The sequence below is a fragment of the Myotis nattereri genome, assembly GCF_964212035.1.
Source record: "Myotis nattereri genome assembly, chromosome: 3".
Classification (NCBI taxonomy): Eukaryota; Metazoa; Chordata; class Mammalia; order Chiroptera; family Vespertilionidae; genus Myotis; species Myotis nattereri.
This window is the reverse complement of record NC_138077.1, coordinates 210,720,053-210,741,822: the sequence shown is the minus strand read 5'-3', so window position 1 is coordinate 210,741,822 and position 21,770 is coordinate 210,720,053. Positions and strand designations below refer to the sequence as shown.

The 21,770-nt window shown below is 61.2% G+C and overlaps 1 protein-coding gene across 1 annotated transcript in view; it reads right to left on the bottom strand.

Annotated features, from left to right (window-relative positions):
- The window catches only part of CASZ1 (castor zinc finger 1), a gene marked incomplete at both ends in the record, with an annotated part of 132,724 nt that overhangs the window by 31,801 nt on the left and 79,153 nt on the right, over nucleotides 1–21,770 (bottom strand). The window contains 1 exon segment of the mRNA XM_081087046.1: nucleotides 21,372–21,410. Coding sequence (XP_080943172.1) covers nucleotides 21,372–21,410 — 39 coding nt within the window.

Below are 21,770 nucleotides of genomic sequence, written 5' to 3'. Positions count from 1 at the left end.
ACACCCCCCGTTTTCCTTTCAGGTGTGACTGGACGTGCAGAGCACGGAGAGACAGGCTCCCCCTCAGCCCCAGAGGGGCCCAGGCCCAGAAGACCCCATTAGGGACTGGAGTGGGGAGGCCACTCCGGGTGCCCCTCAGCCTCTCCCAGTTTCCCTGCTGGGTCCCCACGGCCAGGCCAGGCAGCCGGAGGGTGGAAACCCCGGGGCCGCCTCCTCTCCCACCTCGCCCCAGGCCTCCCTGGCCCACCCGCCGCCTGCCCGCTGCATCTCCCCGTGAACTCTATTTCTCTTTCCTCTCTGAAAACAACTGAGCTGTAAATACTGTTTAACCTTCTCTCCCCCTCCCCCCCACCCCCTCCCCTCCGCACTATAAAAACACAAATATGCCATAACTCAGCCGGCCAGGCCGCCCAGCCTCCAACATGCCCCGCGCCCGGGCCTCTCAGGAAGGTCATTACAAACGACTTTCCGATTCACTGCTCCTGAAATAATTTTGTGTATTAAAACCTGAATCTGCACTTTCTGGGGCCGAAAGCCTCGCTTAATTATGGCGGGTGTCCTTGGGACGGACAGTGATCCTTCACTCGCCAGCCGCGCTCCAGCCCTCCACCCGCCAGCCCGCCCCCCTCCCTGGGCCCAATCTGTTTTCAAAGTGTGTCTGTCCTTTATTAAATTGTTTTCTTTTCCACATTATCAGTTGCCATGGAGACCTCATCTCTCGGATTATTTGAATTTCATTATATCTATTGATTTGGGAGCATTTCATCTTTTTTATTGTTTTTCTGTCAATTTTCAAAACGAATAACCATCTAATTTGCGTCAGTGCTGATTATGTTTGTCCCTCAATAGAGGTCGGCAGCTGCGCTGGGGAAACAAATCAATGAAAAACCATCATAAAACTCCCCACTCCGGTCTCCAGGATGTGTGGGTGACATTCCACGCCTGCGAGAGACACACTCATCAGCTCCAAGTTCGGCGACGGTGGCGGCAGCTCCGCTCCGCGTCCGCCTCCTCTGGCCTTAATATTTAATTCCGCGATTTGGGGCATTATTAGTGGTGTTTTTATTAGTGCGGGTGCCTGGGAGTGTTGGGTAGCGGGCTGGCCGTGGCGTTAATTTGTGGGTGAGGCAGGGAAACCCCCGCGGAGGGCAGGGCGGCCGGTGGGGAGTGGAGAGACGACGGACGGACGGACGCTCGGGATGGAGGGCGCCCCGACGAGGGGCTGGAAAAGGGGGGGGACGCAGACGCGGGACCGAGCGAAGGGGAGGAAAAGAGGGAATTCAAATTGCTTACTTTGTTGGTTTTTTTTAAATAATTTATGCAATTTTAAGCATTTATGTATAAATTTTTTAATAAGCCACCCTGGAGCAGGATGGCCATTAACATCCCAACGTCCTTCTGTCCAATGGGCTGGCGGAGAGGATCAATTTCTGAGAGTACTTTCCCTTTTTTATGACATGATAAAATGCTTTTAAAGCAACTTACACAAATATGGAAATTTTTTTTTCTTTTTTTCCCCCATCCCCTCTCCCTTCCCCTAACAGCCTTCTTACCCACCAGGGAGGGGGGGGGGAGTGGGCTCGTTCTCTCTCTCTCTCTCTCTCTCTCTCTCTCTCTCTCTCTCTCTGGCGCGTGCACGCTGGTGCTCACCCTCTCCCTCCGGCTGGGGTGGGGGCCGCGGGGCTGGCAGGGAGACAGCCCCAGTTCTAACTGGAACTGGCCGCCTGTCCTTTAACAAGGGCATAAACTTTCATTACCCATGCACGCAGTCAAAGACAATTTAGGGAAACGCGCTGCTCGGAAAAGGAAAACCTCAGCGATTCGCGGCCCACGCTGCTGCCATCTGGGGGGCTCTGGTCTCCAGCACCCGGGAGCCCGGGCCTGACCCTGGGGCCCCGCCAGGCAGGGGCAGGGAGGAGGGTCGTCGCCTTGGCTAGAAGGGAGCACCGGCGGGCAGGGGCTGGGCCCCCTCACACCCCTTCACTAACACCCCAGGCACGAACCCTTGAGGGCGAGAGCTCTTCATTTCTGCCACCCCTGCTGGCACAGAGCGGAAGTCAGCTCTGTGGGCGGACGGATGGACGGACGGACGGACGGAGGGACCGAGTGCAGACTAAGGAGGAAAGTGGGCCCAGCAGTCCCGAGTCCCTTCCTTAGATCCACCAAGCAGGGGAGGGACCCCCTCGCCGGTGTCACCCTCTGGAAGCAGGTCTAGGAAGGGATGCCTGTCGGGGGAGAGGATTGGGGTAACCAGAGCGAGAGCCGGAGGCCCGGCCACCATCACCCCTGCCTGGTCTGAGTCCCTAACTCCCTGAGACGAGCCAGGCCTAGTGAGAAAGAGAACAAGTGTCCATGCCCAGTCTTGGGGACAGCCCTTACTTCCATGACCCTTCCACCCTGCACCCCTCCTCCTGACGGGGTGCGGGGTGGCGGGGGGCGGTACTGAGCGGTGAGCCCTGCCCGAGGGCTGAGAGGGGCGACCCTGGCTCCCAGCAGCCGGCCCGGAGCCCTTCCCACCCCGTCTCTGGGACAGAGTCCAGCCCTCCGAGACCACACTCGGCACCTGGACTTGGCAGCTTCCAAATCACACACAGCGACATCCGGAACCTGGCCCCCTGGAAAGCCTGTCCCTTTAAGCGAGTTCCGCCTCTGCCCTGGGCTTCAGAGTTCTCATGTGAAACGGGGCTGCTGGAGGGATGACGTGGGGTGACGTGTCTGGCACGGAGCCGGTGGTGCAGGGTGCCTGCCCCTCTCCTGGGTGGGAACGTGAGCAGCGCTGAGTCCAGCCTCGCATGGCCCTGCCTTTGCCCAGGGGTCTGGCAGCTCTGGGTGGCCTCCTGCTTCCCCAGCTCTCCAATCGCAACTTTCTCCTCGGACCCTCGCCTGCCCAGCACCGCCAGCCCGAGGACCCTCTCGCCCTGGGTCCCCCCGAGCATCTCCCGGGAGGCATCCCTCCTTTGGGCCGAGCCTGACTGCGGGCAGCCCGGGGAGGCCCCACAGCCCCCGGGATGCTGGGCGGCAGCAGCGAGGGAGCACCCCTGGGGGCCAGGCCACTCCCGGCTGCCTGTGGGGACTCGGGGGAGCGGGGCTGCGCCCACCTCCTCCTCTTCCGTACTCAGACCCCCCCAACCGTCATTAAAATAACAAGTTTCTGTTACAATCTAAACATTCCCACATCGCATAAAGGGTTATATTACACCCGAGTCACTCCCGGGCCCATGTTTGCACAGAAAAGCTCACGGCAGGTCCCCCCTCCTGACGAAGTGACTTATTAAAGTTTAAACAGTAATTAACAGAACAATAAAAATAAAGGGATGTTTGGGGAGTCATAGCGCACACGGGGTTTTTGGCAGTGCCAGCAGTTTTTCAGTGCCCTGCGCTGGCAGCAAAATGCGACTGTGCAGCCAAGGGGACGGAGGACAGGGCCGGGGCTGGGCCAGCGAGACCTTGGGCCTAACGGGTGAGAAGCGAGGGCCAGGCTGGAGGGAAGGGCTGAGGAGTCCAGGAGGCTGCAGGGGTCCGTGCCAGACCGCCTGCCCCACTGGGCTCTGGAGTGGCAGGGTGGGCTGGCCGGGAGCAGGAGAGGAGACATGGGCAGGAAGTGCGGGGAGCTGGGTGGCAGAAGCTTGGCGAAGCCAGAGCCCAGCCCGTCCCCAGACATTTCCGGGAGCCCAGGGCCTCAGTCCCATCCAGCCAACTCCAGGTGGACCTGGCTGGGGGAGGGGTCAGGTCCTGCGGCAGGGCAGCGATGTGGCATCCTCAGCCCCTGCAGGGAATGAATGATTCCCGGGGCTGGGCCCCAGCCACTCTGGGCTTCCCTCCCAGTCGGCAGGTACCTGCCCTGCTCTGTGGCTGGGGCGGGACAGCGCGCACCTGGGAGCTCTCCTGCAGCTCCTGGCCTCCACTCAGCGTGAGGAAGGACTGGGGGGGGGGGGGGAAGGCCTTGCTCCCTCTCTCCCTCTGGGAGGGTGAGAGCAGCTAGCCAGCTGGGCCCTGTGTAGGGCAGGAAGCACCTGGCTGGCTGGGCCGGGGCGGGGTGGGGGGGTGGGGGGCGCACAATGGGGTCCTCAGTTGCAAAGGTTCTCAGGGAGACGGGCCTGGGGGACTGGTCACCCTTCAGCCTCTGCCGTTCTCTGCCCAAGTTCCACCCTGAGGCTCGGACACCTGGCTGTGGGGTGATGGAGAGCAGGGAGGGGCCTCGAGAGAGGAGGGCTCCATCGGAGGAGCCCAGCCCGCCTGGGGCCTGGGGAAGAGGGGACAGCAGGGACCCTTGGTGACCACAGTACGTGTGTGTGATCTCATGCCAGTGGGCCATGGACCCCAAGGTCCTGCTGGGCTGGCCCTGGACTCGCCCCTCCAGCTGCCCTGTCCCCTGGGCGCTGTCACAGGCTATGCTGGGGGGGGGGGGGGATGCTCTCCCGTGGTGTCCTCTGACCTGACTATCCCCAGAGCCCACGGCCACTTTCGCTGCCCTCGCCTGCCCAGCGCCCATGCCTGCCCTTCTCCAACGAGAGCCGCTATCGAATCAGCTGTCTCTCTCCTCAGCACAAAGTACTCATTCCCAAAAGTGGCTTTTCAGTATGGCGTCCCCAGCGCGGTTCTACCCACAAGGCAGAGTGCAGGGCCGACCTGGGGACACTGCGAGGCCCCTCCGACCACGCTCCACCCTCCCGGTGGCCTTCGCCGTCTCCCTGTGCGCCGAGCGCACCAACCTGCCTGGGCCTGCCGCAGCCTCGGTCCCCCCTGGCGCCTGCCTCTGACGGCCTGGACCAGCATCAAGCCCAGAAGCCACCCTGGCCCGGGGCAAGCAGCCCCGCTGGGTCCCTGGCACCGGCTCTAGTGCTGGTTCCTCCACATCGCGGCCTCAGGAGCTGACGGGAGCAGCGGCGAGCCACACGTGGAGGTGAGATGCTGGGCTGAGGCCAGAGACGCTCTCTAACCTCCTGTCTCCTGAGAGCTGGCTCCTGGGCAGCTGGCGGGCACACAGGGCAGAGGCCATGCCAACTGCCTCTCACCAAGGCCCCTGCAGACACAGCCGGCAAGGGGGGTGCAGGGTCCCGCGGACCTCAGTGCCACTGGGCTCTGGGCACGAAGGACTTTGCCCTGAAAGTGTGAACAGGAGCCAGAGCTTTCTCCCCCCCTCTCCTGGGCTGAGCTCTTTGGGGCTCCACCCCCGGCCCCAAGATGGGGGACTCCTGTGAGGAAAGACTGGAGGGTGGAGGCAGAGAGGTCAACACGGGGGTAGGCGATGCCACCCAAGCCCCAGCTGCTCTGCTTGGGAGCCAGGCTGGGAGGAACCACCAGCGATCAAACCCGCTCCCTGCTGGGGGAAGCCGACTGAGTCACCCAGCGCCGAAGATGGTGGCCGGGGCATGGAGGGCACACCCGGGGCCAGGAGGAGGGCGGGCGGAAGGCCAGCCTCCGAGGATTGGCAGGGGCAGAGGCCTTCCAACAGGTCCGCTCTCAGCTGGGCCGACGGGGAGCAGCTGCGCATCCCGAGCTGCGCCGTGTCTGGAACCCTCACCGTCTCCCGTCCCGGGGGCATGGCAAGGAGCTCCCAGGCGGCAGCTCTCATGGCAAAGGCTGCCCTCGATTTGCACAGAACTTCAGACCTGGGAGGGGCTGAGGGCTGAGAGGTTGAGAGGCTTGTGGAAAGCCTAGGTCACTCAGTCAGGACCTGACAAATCCAGGGACTCCACGCCCAGCCCCAGGCCCTCTGACGACCAGCAGATCCAACTGCCACTCGACTGTGTTCTAAAGGGAAGGTTCTGAGCCCTGCAGACTGCTCCGCGGCCACCAGCCCAAACACCACACGCGCTCCCTGCCGGGCAGGCTCCCAGCCTTCCACGGGTCCACCCAGCACGGACCCCAGGGCTCTGGACCAGCACTGGGGGGGGGGGGTGGGAAGGGCGGGGAGCCCAGGGCCTGGACTGCAGGCTCCTCAACGCTCCGAGGGAACCCATGAGGTCCGGCTCTCTGCGGCCGGTTCACTCACTAGAAATGGGGAGGACATGTGGGTGACCATGTGAGAGGGTGCGCGCATTTGGGCGCACGGAGGGCGCTCCAGTGTCAGAGTGGGGGGCCTCCTTGTGCTGTGAGGGGAAGGGGGGCCTGGGAGAGAGGCCCCCAAAGGCAGCCCCAGGGGAGAAGGTGGGGATGGCAGCAGGTGGCAGAGGGGTGCTATGGATGCCGCCGCCACCCACCTCCCTACAGCCCATCTCCACAATCCCCGCTGAGGTCAACGAGGAGGGCAGGAGGGGACTAATTTGGGAGGATTTCTAAAACGGTGGCCCTGGTGGCGGGGCTTAGCGGTGGTCAGCCATCTGGAGTAAGGAATTACTGTCACCTCCCTGATCCTGGAGGCCCTAAACCCAAAGCTGGTTACCGCGTCTGGGGGAGGCAGCAGGTGGGGGGGTTGGGGGGCTTGTTTCAGGGAGACACTCACCAGCTTGGGAAGCACCTCCCTTGCCCTCGGAGGGGGCCCGGGGCCCGGGGAGGGGCCTGGCGAACCCCGTGTCCTCTGTGCCCATCGGCTCCCCCACCCGCTCACGCACACTCACTCCCTCGGCCGCGCCGGCTCGCGCAGGGGCCGTCAGGTAAATTAGATCTGAAAGCTGACAATTTCTGACCATATTTCCTTGATTATTTCAAACAAATGCACAGCAGCCGCTGTAAGGAGATTAAAGTGACATAAACGTCCCGAGTGGGAGGGGGGAGGGCAGAGGATTCAGGTCACCCCCATCCGTCCCCCGCCTGACAGACGCTATATCGCTATCCAATCCAATAAAAAATCCCCCCCTTTTGCTTTAATTAATTTTACAGCTAGCTTGCTTAATTACTTTCAATCAAAATCCTCCTGCCATCGCAAAATTAGAGATGGTTGAGCTCCATTAGCCTAAATTCTTCATTTCCATATAGAAAAGAGGCTGTCTGCACAGCCAGCCTGGGCCCCTGGCAGGACAGACGCCCGTCTGCCCGCCCGCTGCCAGCCAGCCCGCTCCTGGCTTCCGCTCCATGGCATCTCTGGCCCGCACATTTCCCCTCATTCTCCTCCACCGCTGCCCCTTGGGCGGAAGGAGTTGAGGTCCAGGAGGGGTGCACTGTGCCCCCAAGTCTCCCCATGATTCATGCGGGGACTGCAGAGTGGGGCTGGGCTACCTGGGCTGGCGGCTTCCAGCAAAAGGCATGGCCAGTCCTGGGACCCGGCTTCCCTGCTGCGGGCCCTGCGGCTCGGCTCCCCTGCTAGAGCTCATCCCCTGGCTGCCCCAACCTGGGCACCCCGACCTCCTGGGCCCTCTGCCCCATCTCCCTCAGGAACAGAGCTCCTAGCAGGGCAGGAGCCATCCAGCCTTGGACTTCGGCCCTGGGCATCGAGACCCCTGGAACCAATGTCACCCAGGGTCCCCTCTCTGCTGTCTCCTGACCGAACTCCCGGGGCCAGCTGTTTAGATGGCACTAACAGGCCCGGTAGCTGCCCCCCCTCCCCCCCAGACTCTGGTGCTCTCCTCGCCCTCCCATAGCCCTGGTTCCCAGCCTGCAACAGCTGCTCCTCCACCCCCAGCCTGGGTCCGGTGGGTGGTGGGTCTGGGCTCGGTCCACATCCTGTGCTTGCCGTGGCTCCTACCTCCTCCCCTCCACCTGCCTCACCCTCACAGCCCCCAACCCCAGCTCCGGAAGCTCCACTTCAGGTTTTCCATGCTGCAGCCCCGAGTGTCACCACAGGGTCCAGCCCAACCTGGGCACCAGCTGATTAAGGATCTGCAACAGGATGTAGGGATTACAGTAAAACCTGGCTCCGGATCGACAGGGGCAGAGGGCCAAGTCCTGTCTCTGGGACTCCCCTCCCCTCCCAGCTGCCAAGTGCCTAGGAGGGCTGAGCCCCGGCGCCCTTTATGGGGTCTTCACTGGACTCTGGGAAGTGGATGACAAAGGGTAGCATTAGGGGACCCGGGCCAAGTCTGGCAGAAAGCAAGGACCAAGATGGGGTGGGGAAGGGGACGTAAGGCTAAAACCTGCCCCAGGTCCTTCTGGGGACAGGAAGCCAAGCTCCTCAGGGAACTGGTCTGGAGCAGGGCGCCCCGGCCTGACTCGGGGCAAAGGCAAGCACCCTGAAGGCTCCGGGAGGCCCTTCTCGTCAGCGGACCTTCCAGCTGCCCATCCCTGAGGCTGAATGACTGTGGGGTGTGAGGCCAGCTCTGGGGCCGGGGTTGGGGTGGGAGGGGGCCAGGGCGAGGAAGCTGAACCGATCGATCTCCCTGGACACCGGGGACCCGCAGGTCAGTCTGCGGACTCCTTGCTGGTCCTGCTCCAAAGATTAAGGTGACTCCCCTCTTCCTGGGCCGGCTGAGTCTCAGATGTGTCCCAGGCACCTGCTACCATGTCCCTGCTGGCCCGGAGACCCGAGGAGACTGGTTTCGGGTGTCAGGTCGCCCAGAGTCGAACGGGGAAGACACAGAGGGCTGCACACACCACTGAGGGCGCAGGGGGGGGCGGCTGTGTTCCAGGAAGGCCGCCTGGCGTCCAGGTGCGGAGGGAGGCAAGCAGGCCAGACACACCGCCCATCCGTGCCAGGCTTCCTGGGCAGGCTCCTCCCACAGCTCTGCCCGCAGGCAGGTCTCCCTCCTCTCGTCCTCTCCCTGCCCGCTCTTCAGTACGTCATCCACACTGGGGTTAGGTGCCAGGAAAGGCAGGAGCAGCCCCTGTCCTTGGTGGCACTTACTGACTTCCTGGTCGCTCTCCATGCCCTTGGGGCATGGCTGAGCCACATTCCTGCTCTGCTTCTGCCCACCGTGCTAGGCACCCGACGGGTTAAGTTGGTAGCAAGGCAGCTGGAAGAGCACATTCTGGGCCAGTTACCCAGAGTTCAAAGGGGCACAGCCACAGAGAGGGTAGCATCACTCACCATCCACCCCCCTGTCCACCAGCACCTGTGGAACAGGGAGCACCTGCCTCCTTCAACACAGGGCCTGGCTACCCGCTCCTTCCTGTACATCCCTCAGAGGTCCCAGCTGAAATGCCACTTCCTCCGGGAAGCTCTCCGAGACTACCACACTCTGCCTGCTGCCCTCTCACTGCAACCTGCCCAGTGCGGTGGCACTTCTGTAATGACTGGTTTAATCACCCCTCTGCCTCAGTCTTGACTGTAGGATCTGTGGGACGGGGCCACGGCTGCAGCCAGACCCTGACCCAATAAATATTCACTGAACGCATACAGAAAACCAAGTGCTTCTCAAGTTCATTAGGGGAAGAGCTGGGATTGGGGGTGTGTGGCCTGACCTCGGTACCAAGCCCTGTGGAGCTCTAGCAAGCTCTCCTGTCTGCAAGGGTGGGGACTCCCTGGGTGGGACTGAGGCCGAAGCCCCTTCGCTTGGGTCTCCGGCCCTCTCTGCGCTTCCCGCTCACCTCCACGTGCCCTTCACGGGCTCTGCCAGAACAAAAGAGGCCCCAGTTGTCCCGACGTTTCTGTGGGAGAGGAACAACTGTTCCAGCCGGGCCCTTTCTGAATAAATCCAGCAACTGTTTGCAGCGCGGGCAACTCGCTCCCCACCTCCTGTCTCCTCCCAAAAAGGAGAAAAGGAAATTGAAAGAACGGACGGACGGGGAAAATCCCACCCCGGGCCCCGCCATCTCCCTACACCCGCGATCGAGTCTGTCTGAAACGTTATTAACACAAAGAGGACACAGGGACAGCCACCTGCCACTGGGACAACTGGGACAGCCGCAGCGGAGGGCGAGGCTGTGAGATCAGGACCCAAAAAAAGGAGGTGAGGGAGTGAAGGATGGGGGGGGGGGTGTTGGGACACGAGGAGGGGCCACGGGGAAGATCAAAGAGAAGGGAGAGGAGAGGCTTGGGAGGCAGCGGAGCACCTGGCCCTGCAGGAAAGAGGCGGGGAGGCCAAGGGCAGGGAGAGGCCGGAGGCCTGCAGGGCCCAGAAAGGCTCCTGGAGGCCAGGCTGCATGGGGGGCAGGAGGCTAACAGGGGGCAGGGGGTACAATGGGGGCGGGGGGAGGTGAAGAAGGGAAAGAGAGTTGACTGGGGAAGAGGGAGCAAGGTCTATTAAAAACCTCTCAGTGCATAACACAAAATGTCAGGGTTTATAGCTTCATTCTTGGCATTGCCGGGACTGGGAACCCTGCACAGAAATGTCACCGCTTGTCATGTTTAATCACCTGCTGTTTGTTAACACCTTCCCTGCAAGGAGCCTGTCTCAATCTGCCCCTGGGCCCCCCAGGGACCCGGAAACAGAAAACATCGCCGTCTCCTTCCCTGGGCTCTCGGCCCTGCTTCAGGGTCTCCGGGGAGGAGCTCCCTTTGCCGTCCATCTGAACGCCTCCCAGGAGCCCCAAAGGGCAAGGGGCCCACGTGACCCCAGCGAGGGGCCGTGACCTCCAGCTGCAGGGGCTGGGTGCTGCCGGGCTCACTGCCTTTCCCCTGCCCCTTCTGTCGGTCTTTCCAGGGCTGTCTGTCCATTCAGTCTAGGCCCCCTGAGTCCCGCGCCCTGCGGGTGGGAGAAGATAAGTACCGGCAGGCCCACTCAGGTCCCCGCCGCCTGGGATTCACCAATCTGCCTGTTGGAACAGCAACTGCCACAGAGCGTCTACCATTCAAAGCCACCACCTTCGGTGACAATCCCGGACCACACCATCTGTGGTTCTGGCGTGGCTCTCTCTCTGAGCATGCTTTGCTGGGTTGTTTAGACTAGGAATTCTCAGTCCTACTGCCCCATAATTCCTTCCTCGGGGGCGGGAGTAGGTGTGGGGTAAGAGGCTGGACCAGGCCACCCCAGCAGTGCAGGTCTTTCCCAGAACGCCTGGCTGGTCCCCTCTCCTGAACGCACAGGGTGGTCGACACCAGGAAGAGCTGGGTCCTCACGCAGATGGCACCTTCGCAAACTCAGGCGGCCGGGGCGCAACACAGCAGCCGGGTTATCCTGGACGGTGCCCCAGGCAGCCCCGTGCCTTTCAGCAGCCATGAGGCCGGTGGTGCGCTGAGCTGCAGGGTCTCCCCGTGAGCCAGGGGCCGTGTCCCCATCTTCCCTTCCAGCAAATTCCATGCTCACACAGAAACATACCCGGCAAACCCTTCGCCTGGAGCATCCGCTCACTTAGACTTTCTTCCTGAAGACCCCATGCCTCGTCTAGTCCGTTCACTTCCATTTCACTGGAGACAAGTTTCCGACTCCCTCCCTGCCCCCTGCAAACAGACAGGGGTGCCCCTTGCTGGGGAGACGGCACTAATGAATGCCTTTCGAGGAGTCTTCCCCCCAAAGCTCACAATGCACTGGCATCAACGACTGCATTTTACGCAGGAAAGGCCCAGGGCCGTGTCCACATGTAAAGGCAGGATACGTATGGGGCCCAGAGACTCGGACCTGGCAGCACAGGAAACACGGAGCACGTGAAGTGTCCCTGACTCGGCACTGCTGTTGGAGGGGTCCCGGGGATGCCCCTCTCCCCAGGGGAAGGAAGCCCTGCTTCGCCGTCTCCCTGCATTTGGGAACAAGCCCGTGGGTGTCTGGGTACCAGGACAGCTCCCTGTCTTTCTCTGCGGGAGGGATGAGCACGAGGATATTGGACGTGGCCTGCCCTGCTCTCAGAAGGCAGGCCCCAGGTAAACTCGCAGGGTCCTGTTGCCACAAATGTGCATGGTATTCCATGTCCTCTCCGGGGGGGGCGGGGGGGCAGTGTTAGGGGGTGAGGAGGAGGTTTTCAGGCAGCTCTGTCGTGCCTGGGGAGGCATGTATGCACCCGCTCCCTCCCCCCTGAGTTCACATGTTCCCAGGGGAACGCACAGCCCACAGAGCGCGCCTCGGTTGGTGTTGGATGGTTTTAGGTGGAGCCGGTTGTAAGGAACCCTTCCCGGACAGAGGCTCCCGTAGATGCGCAGGATCCCCAGGACGCCGAGGGAGGGGACTGTCAATCAGCCCGTCCTCCTGCCTCAAAGACTGGGGGTTCCTAGGACGTGGGTCTTTCCAGGCCTGGGCAAACCACACTGCTGACTACATGGCATGACAGTTCGAAACTGCTCCCACAGCCCTTCCTTCTTGGTTCCAAGAGAAGTGATCCACCCCCAGGGCGAACTGACGAAACGGGGCCTTCTCTCGCCCAAGACGGGGCTCACGGGAGCCTCTCTCAGCTGGGGGTTCTGAAAAGCTGGTCCCCGCCATTGAGAGGGACCCCGAGCACACATGGGACACTTCCTGCCAACTTAGCAGGCCACGGTGGAGCCCCAAAGAGCCAGGGGCGGGGCCTGGCCCGAGATTTGGGGGAGTCCCCCGGTCTAGCGCTGCTCTGCCTGAGTCACTTGGACTTATCAGATGAGCACAGCCTCCCAGCCAGGCCCCTGCTCTAATCCTTTCATTAATTTACTATTGGATGGAAAATTACTCCTCACCCAGGAATTTAAGTTTTCATCTTAGTTTAAGTTAGATTCTTAAAGCAATTACCAAGGCATCTGGCGATGACCTCACCGAGGCGGCCGGGCTGGAGGAGAGAGGGCAGCCCTGAGGCTGCACAGACCCCTGGCTCCAGGTCCCCGAGGCGAGTGCCAGGAGGACGGGGCCCCTGAACACCTGTCCGGGGCGCTGGGAGGGAAGCGGGGGTCCCCGGCAATCTCTGATATTTGCTGTTTGTGGAAAAACTCCTTTCGACGCCACCTGCCCCGTGAACTTACTGGTGACAGTTGTTGAAAAGCCTCAGCAGCTGGTGCCGCGGGAGCATTTTCTATTTTTAATTGTTTGATCAGAATATTAACTCATCTAGGCCCATTCCCAAGGCACACTTCCCAGCCAAAGGGTTTCCCCCACTCCCAGACCTTCCTCTCTCTCTCCCTCCCTAGTCAGAAACCGACTCTGAAACGAATCATTTGGAACACAGACCTCCGTGAGTTTGCAGAGGATCAGAGCAGCGGAGAGAAAAAAAAAACACCGTAGGCTCCTCACCAACGGGCCCCACGTGAACCTCCCCTCATTCCCCGAGCCACCAGGGACAGGATGGCTCCAGGACCCGAGGCACTGCCACTCCGACCTGACCCCCCTCTTCCTGGCTAGTGGAAGACTCAGCTTCCTCCTCTCCCCTCCGGGGAGCCCCATGGACGCAGTCTGCTCACTTGTCAACGTGGAGGGCAATCAGAGACACCTGGACACTCAGGGGACCCTCAGAGAGGGGGCCCTGGGAGGGAGACACATGCCCCTGGGCTCAGGGGAGCTGGCAAGAGGCTGGCTGTCCTCTTAGTTTCCATTTCCAAGAGGAAAGACAGGAGGGTAGCGTCTCTACGGGGCCCACAGGAGCGCCTGCCAGCAACCCCTCCGGCCCAGCCCCCCCAGGGACAAAGTCAGACAGCCCAGGCCCAGGGAACTGTCACTCAAGCTTAAGACTAACCATGGCCGCTGGGAAGGGGCTGCTGGGGACAAACCCACCCCCTTGGCTCCCTCACCCCATCCTAGGAAGGCCTCCCACCCAGCACAGGGGCCACGTGGCCCCCTGACCTCCTCTCCCTACGCGCCCTTGGCCCCCCTGCCATGCTCTTCCCTCTCAAGGTCACAGGGCTGTCCACACCAGGAATATTTACTCACCAGACTGGCCCTGTTAGCAACACTCACCACAAATATGCTTTCTGATAAAGTTGGCAGAAAAAAAGTTCTAGAGCTCAAAACAATGTCAGAAACCACGGCCCACCCCCACCGCGGGCGAGCGGGGTGGGGCCGGCCAACAGGTCACCCCGGCGGCGGGCACACGTCCTGGGAGGCTTTTGTCACTCTCACTCCCTCACTCCTGTTCTACTTCCCAACATACAGCCTGTTGCCAGGGGACCGAGGGCTGGGGATGGTTCTAGGCTGGCACTAAGTCTGGGTGCCCAGAGGGCACGGCCAGCAGCAGGGGCGTGGGGAGAGGTCCCCCGAGACCGAGACCCGGACCGGTGGCCAGGCGCTCCGGGGGCCCCTGGAGGACAGGCCTGGCGGCCTCCCCAGGCCGTCTCACCTCGCTGAGCCCCTTCCCACCGCCCGCCCTCCCTCTGTGCACATGGGCTTTAATGTTTTTATTACCTGTTTGACTCGCTGCCTTATTGCTTCTCCCCTTAATGGGGCCGTAACCGTGGAAACAAGGAATAAACGGCCACCAGAAAATGAGATGATTAAACAGGTCACCCTGGCAAAACAAACTCAGCCAAGGAACCTCTGGGGGTGGGGAAGGTAGGCTCCCCTTCCCCCCACCCACGGCCAGAAAGCTTGGACCAGACCCAGGACCAGCATCCCTATCCCTAGAAACTGGGGCAGGTACCGTGGGGCGCCCCCTGCTGGGCAGCGGGGCACCTGGCCAATCCTTCCCCAAGGCTCCCCTGAACCTCCAGGCAGCCCTTCAGGTTGGCTGGGGCTCCTGGGCTGAGGGAGGGAGGCCCTGATCTAGAGGGAGCTGAAAATCACAGGCAAGGAGAAGTGCACCAAGTTTCCCGATGCTCTCCCCTGGCCTCCTGGGTGCCCCGATTTCTCCCTGTGCCGGAGCCCCGGGCCCTAACGCGCCTCCTGTTCTCACACAGCACATTCCCTCCGGGCCCCTCAGTCCATGGAGAAAGTCCTGTAAGAAAAGGCCGGCACAGGCCAGCGCTCAACCCAGGACGGTTTCCTCTGGAAGCCCCTGGTCTTTGGAGCCACAGAACGTGTCCGTTCCCTTCTTCCGTCCCTCTCCCCCAAGGCCAGGCAGTGCCCTCTGTCAGGAGAGGGCCCTCTTGGCTTCAGGAAGGGGTCCCAGCCGCCACGCGCCTATGGCGCTCACGGAGACGATGGGGCCAGGAGAGCCCTCGGGAGGCAGGCAGCCTGTGGGGTTTTACGACCAGGCCCCACAGCCAGCGCAGGAGTGGCCGAAAAGCCAGGCCAGGGGCCTCTGTCCTGGGGGCGTGGGGTCGGTCCTCTTTCTGGCCCTGGGTCGACCCACCTGGAGAAGTTCTGGGACTGGAAGTAGGACCTAGAGAGGATGGACATGCTGTCTGGGGGGAGATGGAGACGGACCAAGGAGGAAGCAGAGAAGAGTCCCAGACCACCCACTGGATCCTGCCCTCCTGTCCCGTACAGGCAACAGACGTCATATGCCAAGTCTGACCTCACGCCCCAGCCCCTCCCAGCCCCAAGCCACGGTCATGGTTAGTGGGTAATTTGGGGCCCCATCCAGCCATTCAATATCTATCTCTATCTTTATGCCCCCCTCGTCCCCTTCAGGCCATCCCTAATCCCAGCCCCACTCATTCCTGTAAATCAGGCTGCAAAAGCTCTCGAGGAGCTAAAACCCAGGTCCCAAGGGAATCGGCCAATGTTTCCTGCCTGCCTCCTTCTGCCCCCACTAAGAAGCCGAGGAGACACTTGGAGAAGAGGCACATCCATCAATCAATTCCACCGGCACTCAGAGCGGGCGGGCGCAAGACCAGCCCCGGACCCAGCCCTGGGAGATGTCTGTGGAGAGCTAACGCTAACGTCGCCATTATGAGCAGCAGTCACAGAAGAGAGGGCTCCTGGCCTTGGCCTCTGGTGGCCAGAGTCTGGCAGCCTGAGTGCTGCCGCCCTGACACCCCAATGTCATGGGCATGACCAGACCCTCAGAGGAGCAGGTCCCCAGCCAGCCTCATCTCTTTCCAGGGGCCACTGGGTATGAGGCTGCCAAGGGGGAGGGGGCAAGAAAGGTAGGCAGCAGGGCCTGGCTTTGGGAAGCTGGGCAGCCTGGGCAGTAAGGACAGAAAGCTGTGGTCACAGAAGGTGAAGCAAGAGTTACACTCTCGGGGTGGGTGGGGCGTACAGGACAAGAGAGGGACGAGCCCAGGTGGAACCCTAGAAGTTGCAGGCGGTTCAGGGAGCATGGTCTGCCTAGCTCCACCAGTCCCAGGACCTCCCATCCTTTATCAAGTTCAAAGGCCACTCCTGCACAAAGCTCCCTGGGCCCTCTGTCCCTGGCCCCTCTACCTGATGTGACCGATGAACACAACTGCCCCCACCCCCACCCCCCACCACCGGGCAGGCCCCGAAGACCTGGGAAGGACCAGTGGTTTCCATTCCTGCCGCTCCCACCCAGGGGTTCCCGGATGCTCACTGAACTGCAGACCTCACCACCTGAATGGGGTCTCTTCCCCCACAGGGGATGCATGGTTCGATGAATGTGGGGTGTGGAGATGCTATGCTGGAGTCAGGCAGCGGCACGGGTGAGTGCTGGACCACCAAGGTGCCACCTTTCACAGTCAATCCAAGGGAAGCAGTCTCTCCTCTGCACACAGGCCGCCAGCCTTCCTCACCTTCCTCCTCCCCCTCCTCCTCCTCCTCCCCAGCTCCTGCTGTTCCCTGGCCCAGCTATCCCAGCACAGCTGCTGCTTGCCTAGGGGACCCACAAGCTGTAATTACTGCAGAGCAACTTCCTTCCCCCTGAAGATGAGGAGGAGGAGGAAGAGTAGGAGCATGAGGAGGAGGGGGAGGAGCTGCAGCCAGTGGGTCAAGGTTTAAAAACCAGCGCGGGGAGGGCAGTGTTAAAGAGGAAGCCGTGGGGCTGGGGGTGGAGGGGCGGGGAGGGTGGGGGTCGGGGGATGAGCCTGACCCTTCTGAGAATGGTGGGCCAGCCAGAGGAGGCTGACTGAGGGGCCAGCGCCCGGCTCACCTGGCAGGATCTAGGGAGAGGAGGAGTCAGGCCTGGAGCCTGGCCGGGCTCCGCCCAATCCCTGCCCAGGGACTTGAGCCAGGGCAGCAGCTTTAATGAGGAGATGCTGCTGCCGTGACTCAGCCCTCCAAAGGTGCCTCCATTTATTTTATTTTTCCATCATAAAAAACCCAAGCTGCAACTCGGCCAGATTCCCTGGCCACGGGGGAGGCGGGAGGGGGGAGCATGGGAGTGACAGTGAGGCCTGAGAGATCGACTCCACGGCCCTGGGCCCTCCCTGGAGAGGACAGCTCATGGGTGTCCCTGGCTGGTCCCTACAGGGAAAAGGGGCCTGGGACGGGGCCCCGTGGGGTCCTTCCAGCCCTGCCCTCGCGGCCTCTGCCTCCGGTTGGAGGGAACCGACCCGGCGAGGCCTTTCATCCTGAGGTCTGCTCTGACGTCTTACAACCGAGCCAGGGCTGGTTCAAGGGGCCGCTTCACAGTCCCGAGCTGCCTGCCTCGAATGCTTTCTGCCGAAGAACGGGTCCAATGGATGTGCCGCTCACCTCGGCCACGCGCCCCGCCCACGAGAACGCCGCACTGAATCCTCTGGTCAAATCAGGCTGGGAGTCCGAGACCTTAAAGGTCATCTGATGCTCCCGTCCCTCCACACACACAGCCAGCCTCTGTGTGAATGGTACCCGGAAACTCGCTACTTCCCAGAGAGCCCGTTCTGTCCTGGGCTCTGCCTGCTCCTTCTTGCCAAGATGGCACTGAGCACCTACCCCCTGCAGCAGACTGGCAGAACCGGTGCCCAACCTGACTGCAGGGATTGGCCCCAGCGCAGACTGGTCGAGTGGGTGGATCTGGCCAAGTAAAGGCTTGAGGGAGGAAAATCGAGGGCAGGCAACCTGCTCTGCCCCCAGCCCGGCGTGGAGTCTCTTCTCCAGAGACAGCACAGGAACCTTCCCAATCCCCCATACACATGGGGCCTAAAGTGTAACCAGAGCCAGCCGGCCGGCCAGGTTCCTAGAAGCCTCCATTCCTGGCACGGAGCTGGCCTTGCCCGGGAGGCTCGCCGAAGTCCCGAGAGTCTGGAAGGGGCTGGCACTCCGGGCAGCAGGGGCCTGAGCAGTCCACACAGAGGTTGGGCTGGGAAAACCACGTTTGTGCCCCCTGGGGCCAGATGCTGCCTGAAAAAAGTCTTCTCCTACCTTGAGACTGTGTGCCCTCCAAGCACGTGGCGACTAGGAGATTCCACTCCCAGAACCAGGCTGCCAAGCCAACCTGGCTCAGCTCCCTTGACCCCATCCTTCCTGGCTTCCTCCACGGCCGAGGCCGAGGCCGGGGCCAGGCGGCAATGGGGACCTGGACGCAATGCAGGGGCCCTCAGCCTGGAGTCCTAGCAGCGCTTAATCCAGGAAAGAGCAGCAGGCCTGGTTCAGCCAGTGGCCTCGACTCCTCCCACTGACCCACCTCTGCAACAGGAGGGCAGTGCAGCCCCTCGTCGGCTCCCCCTGCGGTCCCTGACCACCCCCTTGAACTTGCCTACTTGGCCCCTGACCTGTCAGGGCCGACCTTGGATCCTCTGATGGACAGCTCTAACCCCGAACAGCCCCTCCCCTTCTTCTCGAGTTCCCCCTGGGGCGAGTGGGACAATTTATAACCAGATCCCAGAAAAACAGGGAAAGGGCAGCTTCCTTTCCAAAGCTCTACCCTGTTCCGCAGCCACTCTCACCCGGCCCCAACTCAGCCTAGTGGGGCCTAATCCTGGGGAGCTTCCCAACGGTGGATGGATTTACCTGCGTCTGAAAGCTTCCTCCGGCCGCCTCTCCCCTTCCCGTCTCCCGACCCCAGGGAAATCACTCTAAAAGGGCCTAATGGAACTATGTCCTCCTCTCTGCCTCTCTCCTCCCTCCCTCTCTTTCTCTTTCCTTTTTTTTTTTTTATTAGCATTTGTGGAATTTATTCCCAAACTCTCCTAATCTTCCGTACACAACCATTTGATTTGCATAACCCAACCCCCTCTCATAAAAACTGGCTGCTAGTTTAATTAAAAAATGTAAATTTGCTGTCATCTCGGGGCCTGGTGAATTAGGACGACATCGGCATTTTTTATTGCTAAAGACGTCCAGATTGATCCAGCCCTTGGCTGAACTATGATGGGGGGAAAGGGGCCCACATGGCCCCTGAGGGTCTGGAGATCCTGCTGTCCCCTCCTGAGAAGCTGGGTTCTCCCACGACTGGCTGGCTTAGAGCTGGAGTGCTTCAGGGCCTAGACCTGGCCGAGGCGGGAGGTGATGCTAACCCATGGTCCAGTGCTCACTGGGTCCCTGGTACCAGCCAGCAGTCATCTGGGGCCGGTGCTTCCAGCTTGTGCTGTTCTAGAGAGGCCCTGGGTGGCAGCTGCCCACAGTCCCACAAAAGAAGAGGGCCCCTAACTGCCCCAGCACGAGCCCTGGCCGCACAGGAGGCCCCTGGCCCTGGCCGGGTCCAGGAGTACATCCCAGAGATGGAGAGAAGATGACCATGGAGTAGCCAGAGGTGGCTCAGAGGGGATCTCAGAGTTCCCACCTGCTTCCCTTTTTGTGTGAACAGGGGGAAAAGTGTTTTTCTTCTGAAGTTCTGAGATTACGTGAAACTTCCAAGTTCAAAGAAAAGGCTGAGATGGTATCACCAGATGACTCCTCCAAGAAAGAGTCAGAACTTTGACACCCTGGACCTCCCCTCACGGAGCGGCCAGAGTCCAGCTCTGGGGCCTGCTGGGAGTGCCTCCCTCCAGCTCCAAGAGGGCCTGGCTGACCTCAGGGGCCCTAAGAGCTTCTAGGAAAAGCTTCCAGGGCCTGTCCCCGGGGTGCTGGGAGAAGCAAGTCTCCCTCAGGCCCAGGAGAGATGTTGCAAGAGGCTCTGCCACCCACAAGCCCAGGGAGCCCTCCCCCGAGTCGGGGACACCCTACAGAAGGGCTCTGCCGCCGTGCGCCCACTGTAGACTGGGGAGGGCTGGTGGGTGTAGGGCAGGAGGGTGGATGCCCGCTCCAGTTGGTACCCAGGTTGGAAGGAGGACTACAGAGGGCCCGCCTTCCAGCTGAGTAATGCCCGGGTCCCCTGTGCCCGCCCACAAGCACAGGCCCGGCCCCAGGTAGGGAGTGGCGCCTCACCCAGCCCATCCATAAGGCCTGCTCCTCATAGGGATGGGTGGGGGCCCTGTTTCCGAAGAAAGGGGCTGGGGCCTGAGAGGGCGGCGATGAGACACCTGATTAGAGGTGGGGGCGGGCTGCTTCTGTGTGGGAGTGGAGGGCAGGGAGGGGCAGGGAGGGGCAGGGTGGCAGCAGAAGCCTTCGCTACCTTCACCACTTTGCCCAGCAGGGGGTGTCACACCCTTCCGGGGCACAAAGGTCCCCGGGACCTCCACATCAGATACACCTAGGTCACACCTGGCTGGACGCAGTCTTAACCCTCTGGGCGCGACCCCTTCCCCCTCACACATCCCCTACCCAAAGCCAACCACCATGTCACCCCCCCCGCCCCCCCCGCCCCGGGGCCCCCCAGCGCTGCCCTCCTGTCCTCTCTGCCCAATCCCCTTTGACCTCAGAAGGTCGAATGTCAGCTCATGGGTCCCAAGGGACAACGCTACGAACTTGGGCCCATTATAAACAGCAACTCTAACAGCCACCAACACCACTTATCCTCCTATAAACCAAGCAGAAGGGTTCAGAGGTCAGTCTCAATGAACTATCAACCTGTTTATCACTGACTTCTTTTTAAAAACATTTAGGAAGAAGCTAGCAGCTTTTGTCGGCCTGGGATCCGAGGGTCCTGGCCGGATTTTGGTTTCAGGAGAGAGGGCTGATGGGAAGCCTGACGGTAAATCTCACTCGGGCCTTAGGTCAGAACCCCGGATGGGGAATGAAGAGAAATATGGAGTGACATTAGATTAAAACCAAGAAAACACCCAGATCTCTGGATACACTCTGCCAGGCCTGCACCATGCCCCTGGAACCCTAGCCTAGGTGCCCCCCAAAACTCAGAGTCCACATTTAGTCGTTGGTTTTGGTCTACCCCCTCCCAGGGTGGGGACCGGGAAGGGGGATGGAAGCCAGTCCTGGGCCCAACACTTTGAACTGATAACAGCCACCTCATCCCACGGATTCTCAGGTGAAAAATACTCATTAGCCATAATAAGCAGCTTGATCATCCGACACAGCCTTGTCCCAAATAAATTAAATTCCTTTACCTTGAGACAGTCGCCCCGAAACCAGACTAACCACCTTTCCCAACAGGACGCTGCTTTCAAAAACTAAACCACCCCCCACTAAAAAAATAAAAACACACACCCCACAGCCAGACACAGAGATCTCTGCGGGGGGGGCGGGGGGGAACACACACACACACACATACACACAGACACAGAAAACACACGGAGCCATTCAAAAGACATGGAGAAGCAAAACCCCCACAAAAAACCCCTAAATCCTCTCTCTGGGTGCCCCCCAGCTCCCTCTCCCCTCCCTTCTTTCATAATGACAAGCATGAGATTAGTCATAGTCACTAAGCAAGTAGCAAATAATAACAATAATATCATCCGAAGGAAGCCTCGCAATCCAGAAACCGGGGCGAGAAGCCGGGCCGCGCGGACCCTCCCCGGGCCAGGGCCAGCCCCCGCCCCGTGCCCCGCCGCCACCTCATTGGGCTAAAAATAATAACTTCCGTAAAAGAACCGAAAGAAAAGTGAAACAGCTCCCCAGGTTCCTACCGGCCAGTACCTGTGCCGAGATCCATGCTCCTCTCTTTGGTCCCAAACTCTTCCAGGATCGCCGAGAACAGCAGCGGGAAGGAAAAGAAGACTCTGTTTAGTCTCTCGCCGCGCCCCCCGCTCCACACCCCTGCGCCCCCTCCGCGCGCCGCGCCCCCCATCGAGGGGCGGCCGGGTCCCCGGGACCCGGGACGAAATGCGCAGGGGGCCCGGGGCGGGAGAGCGAAACTTCCCCTCCCTGCCCCGTCGCTCTCACGCTCGGGCATCGCACACGCATCGGGAGCAGCTCCGCTCCGCTCCCGAGTTTATTAAACTAAAAGAGAAACTATTTATAGACGCGGCCGGGTCGGGGGGCCCGGCCGGCCCGGGAAGCAGAGGGGCGCCCCCGCCCGCCCGCCCGCCCGCCCGA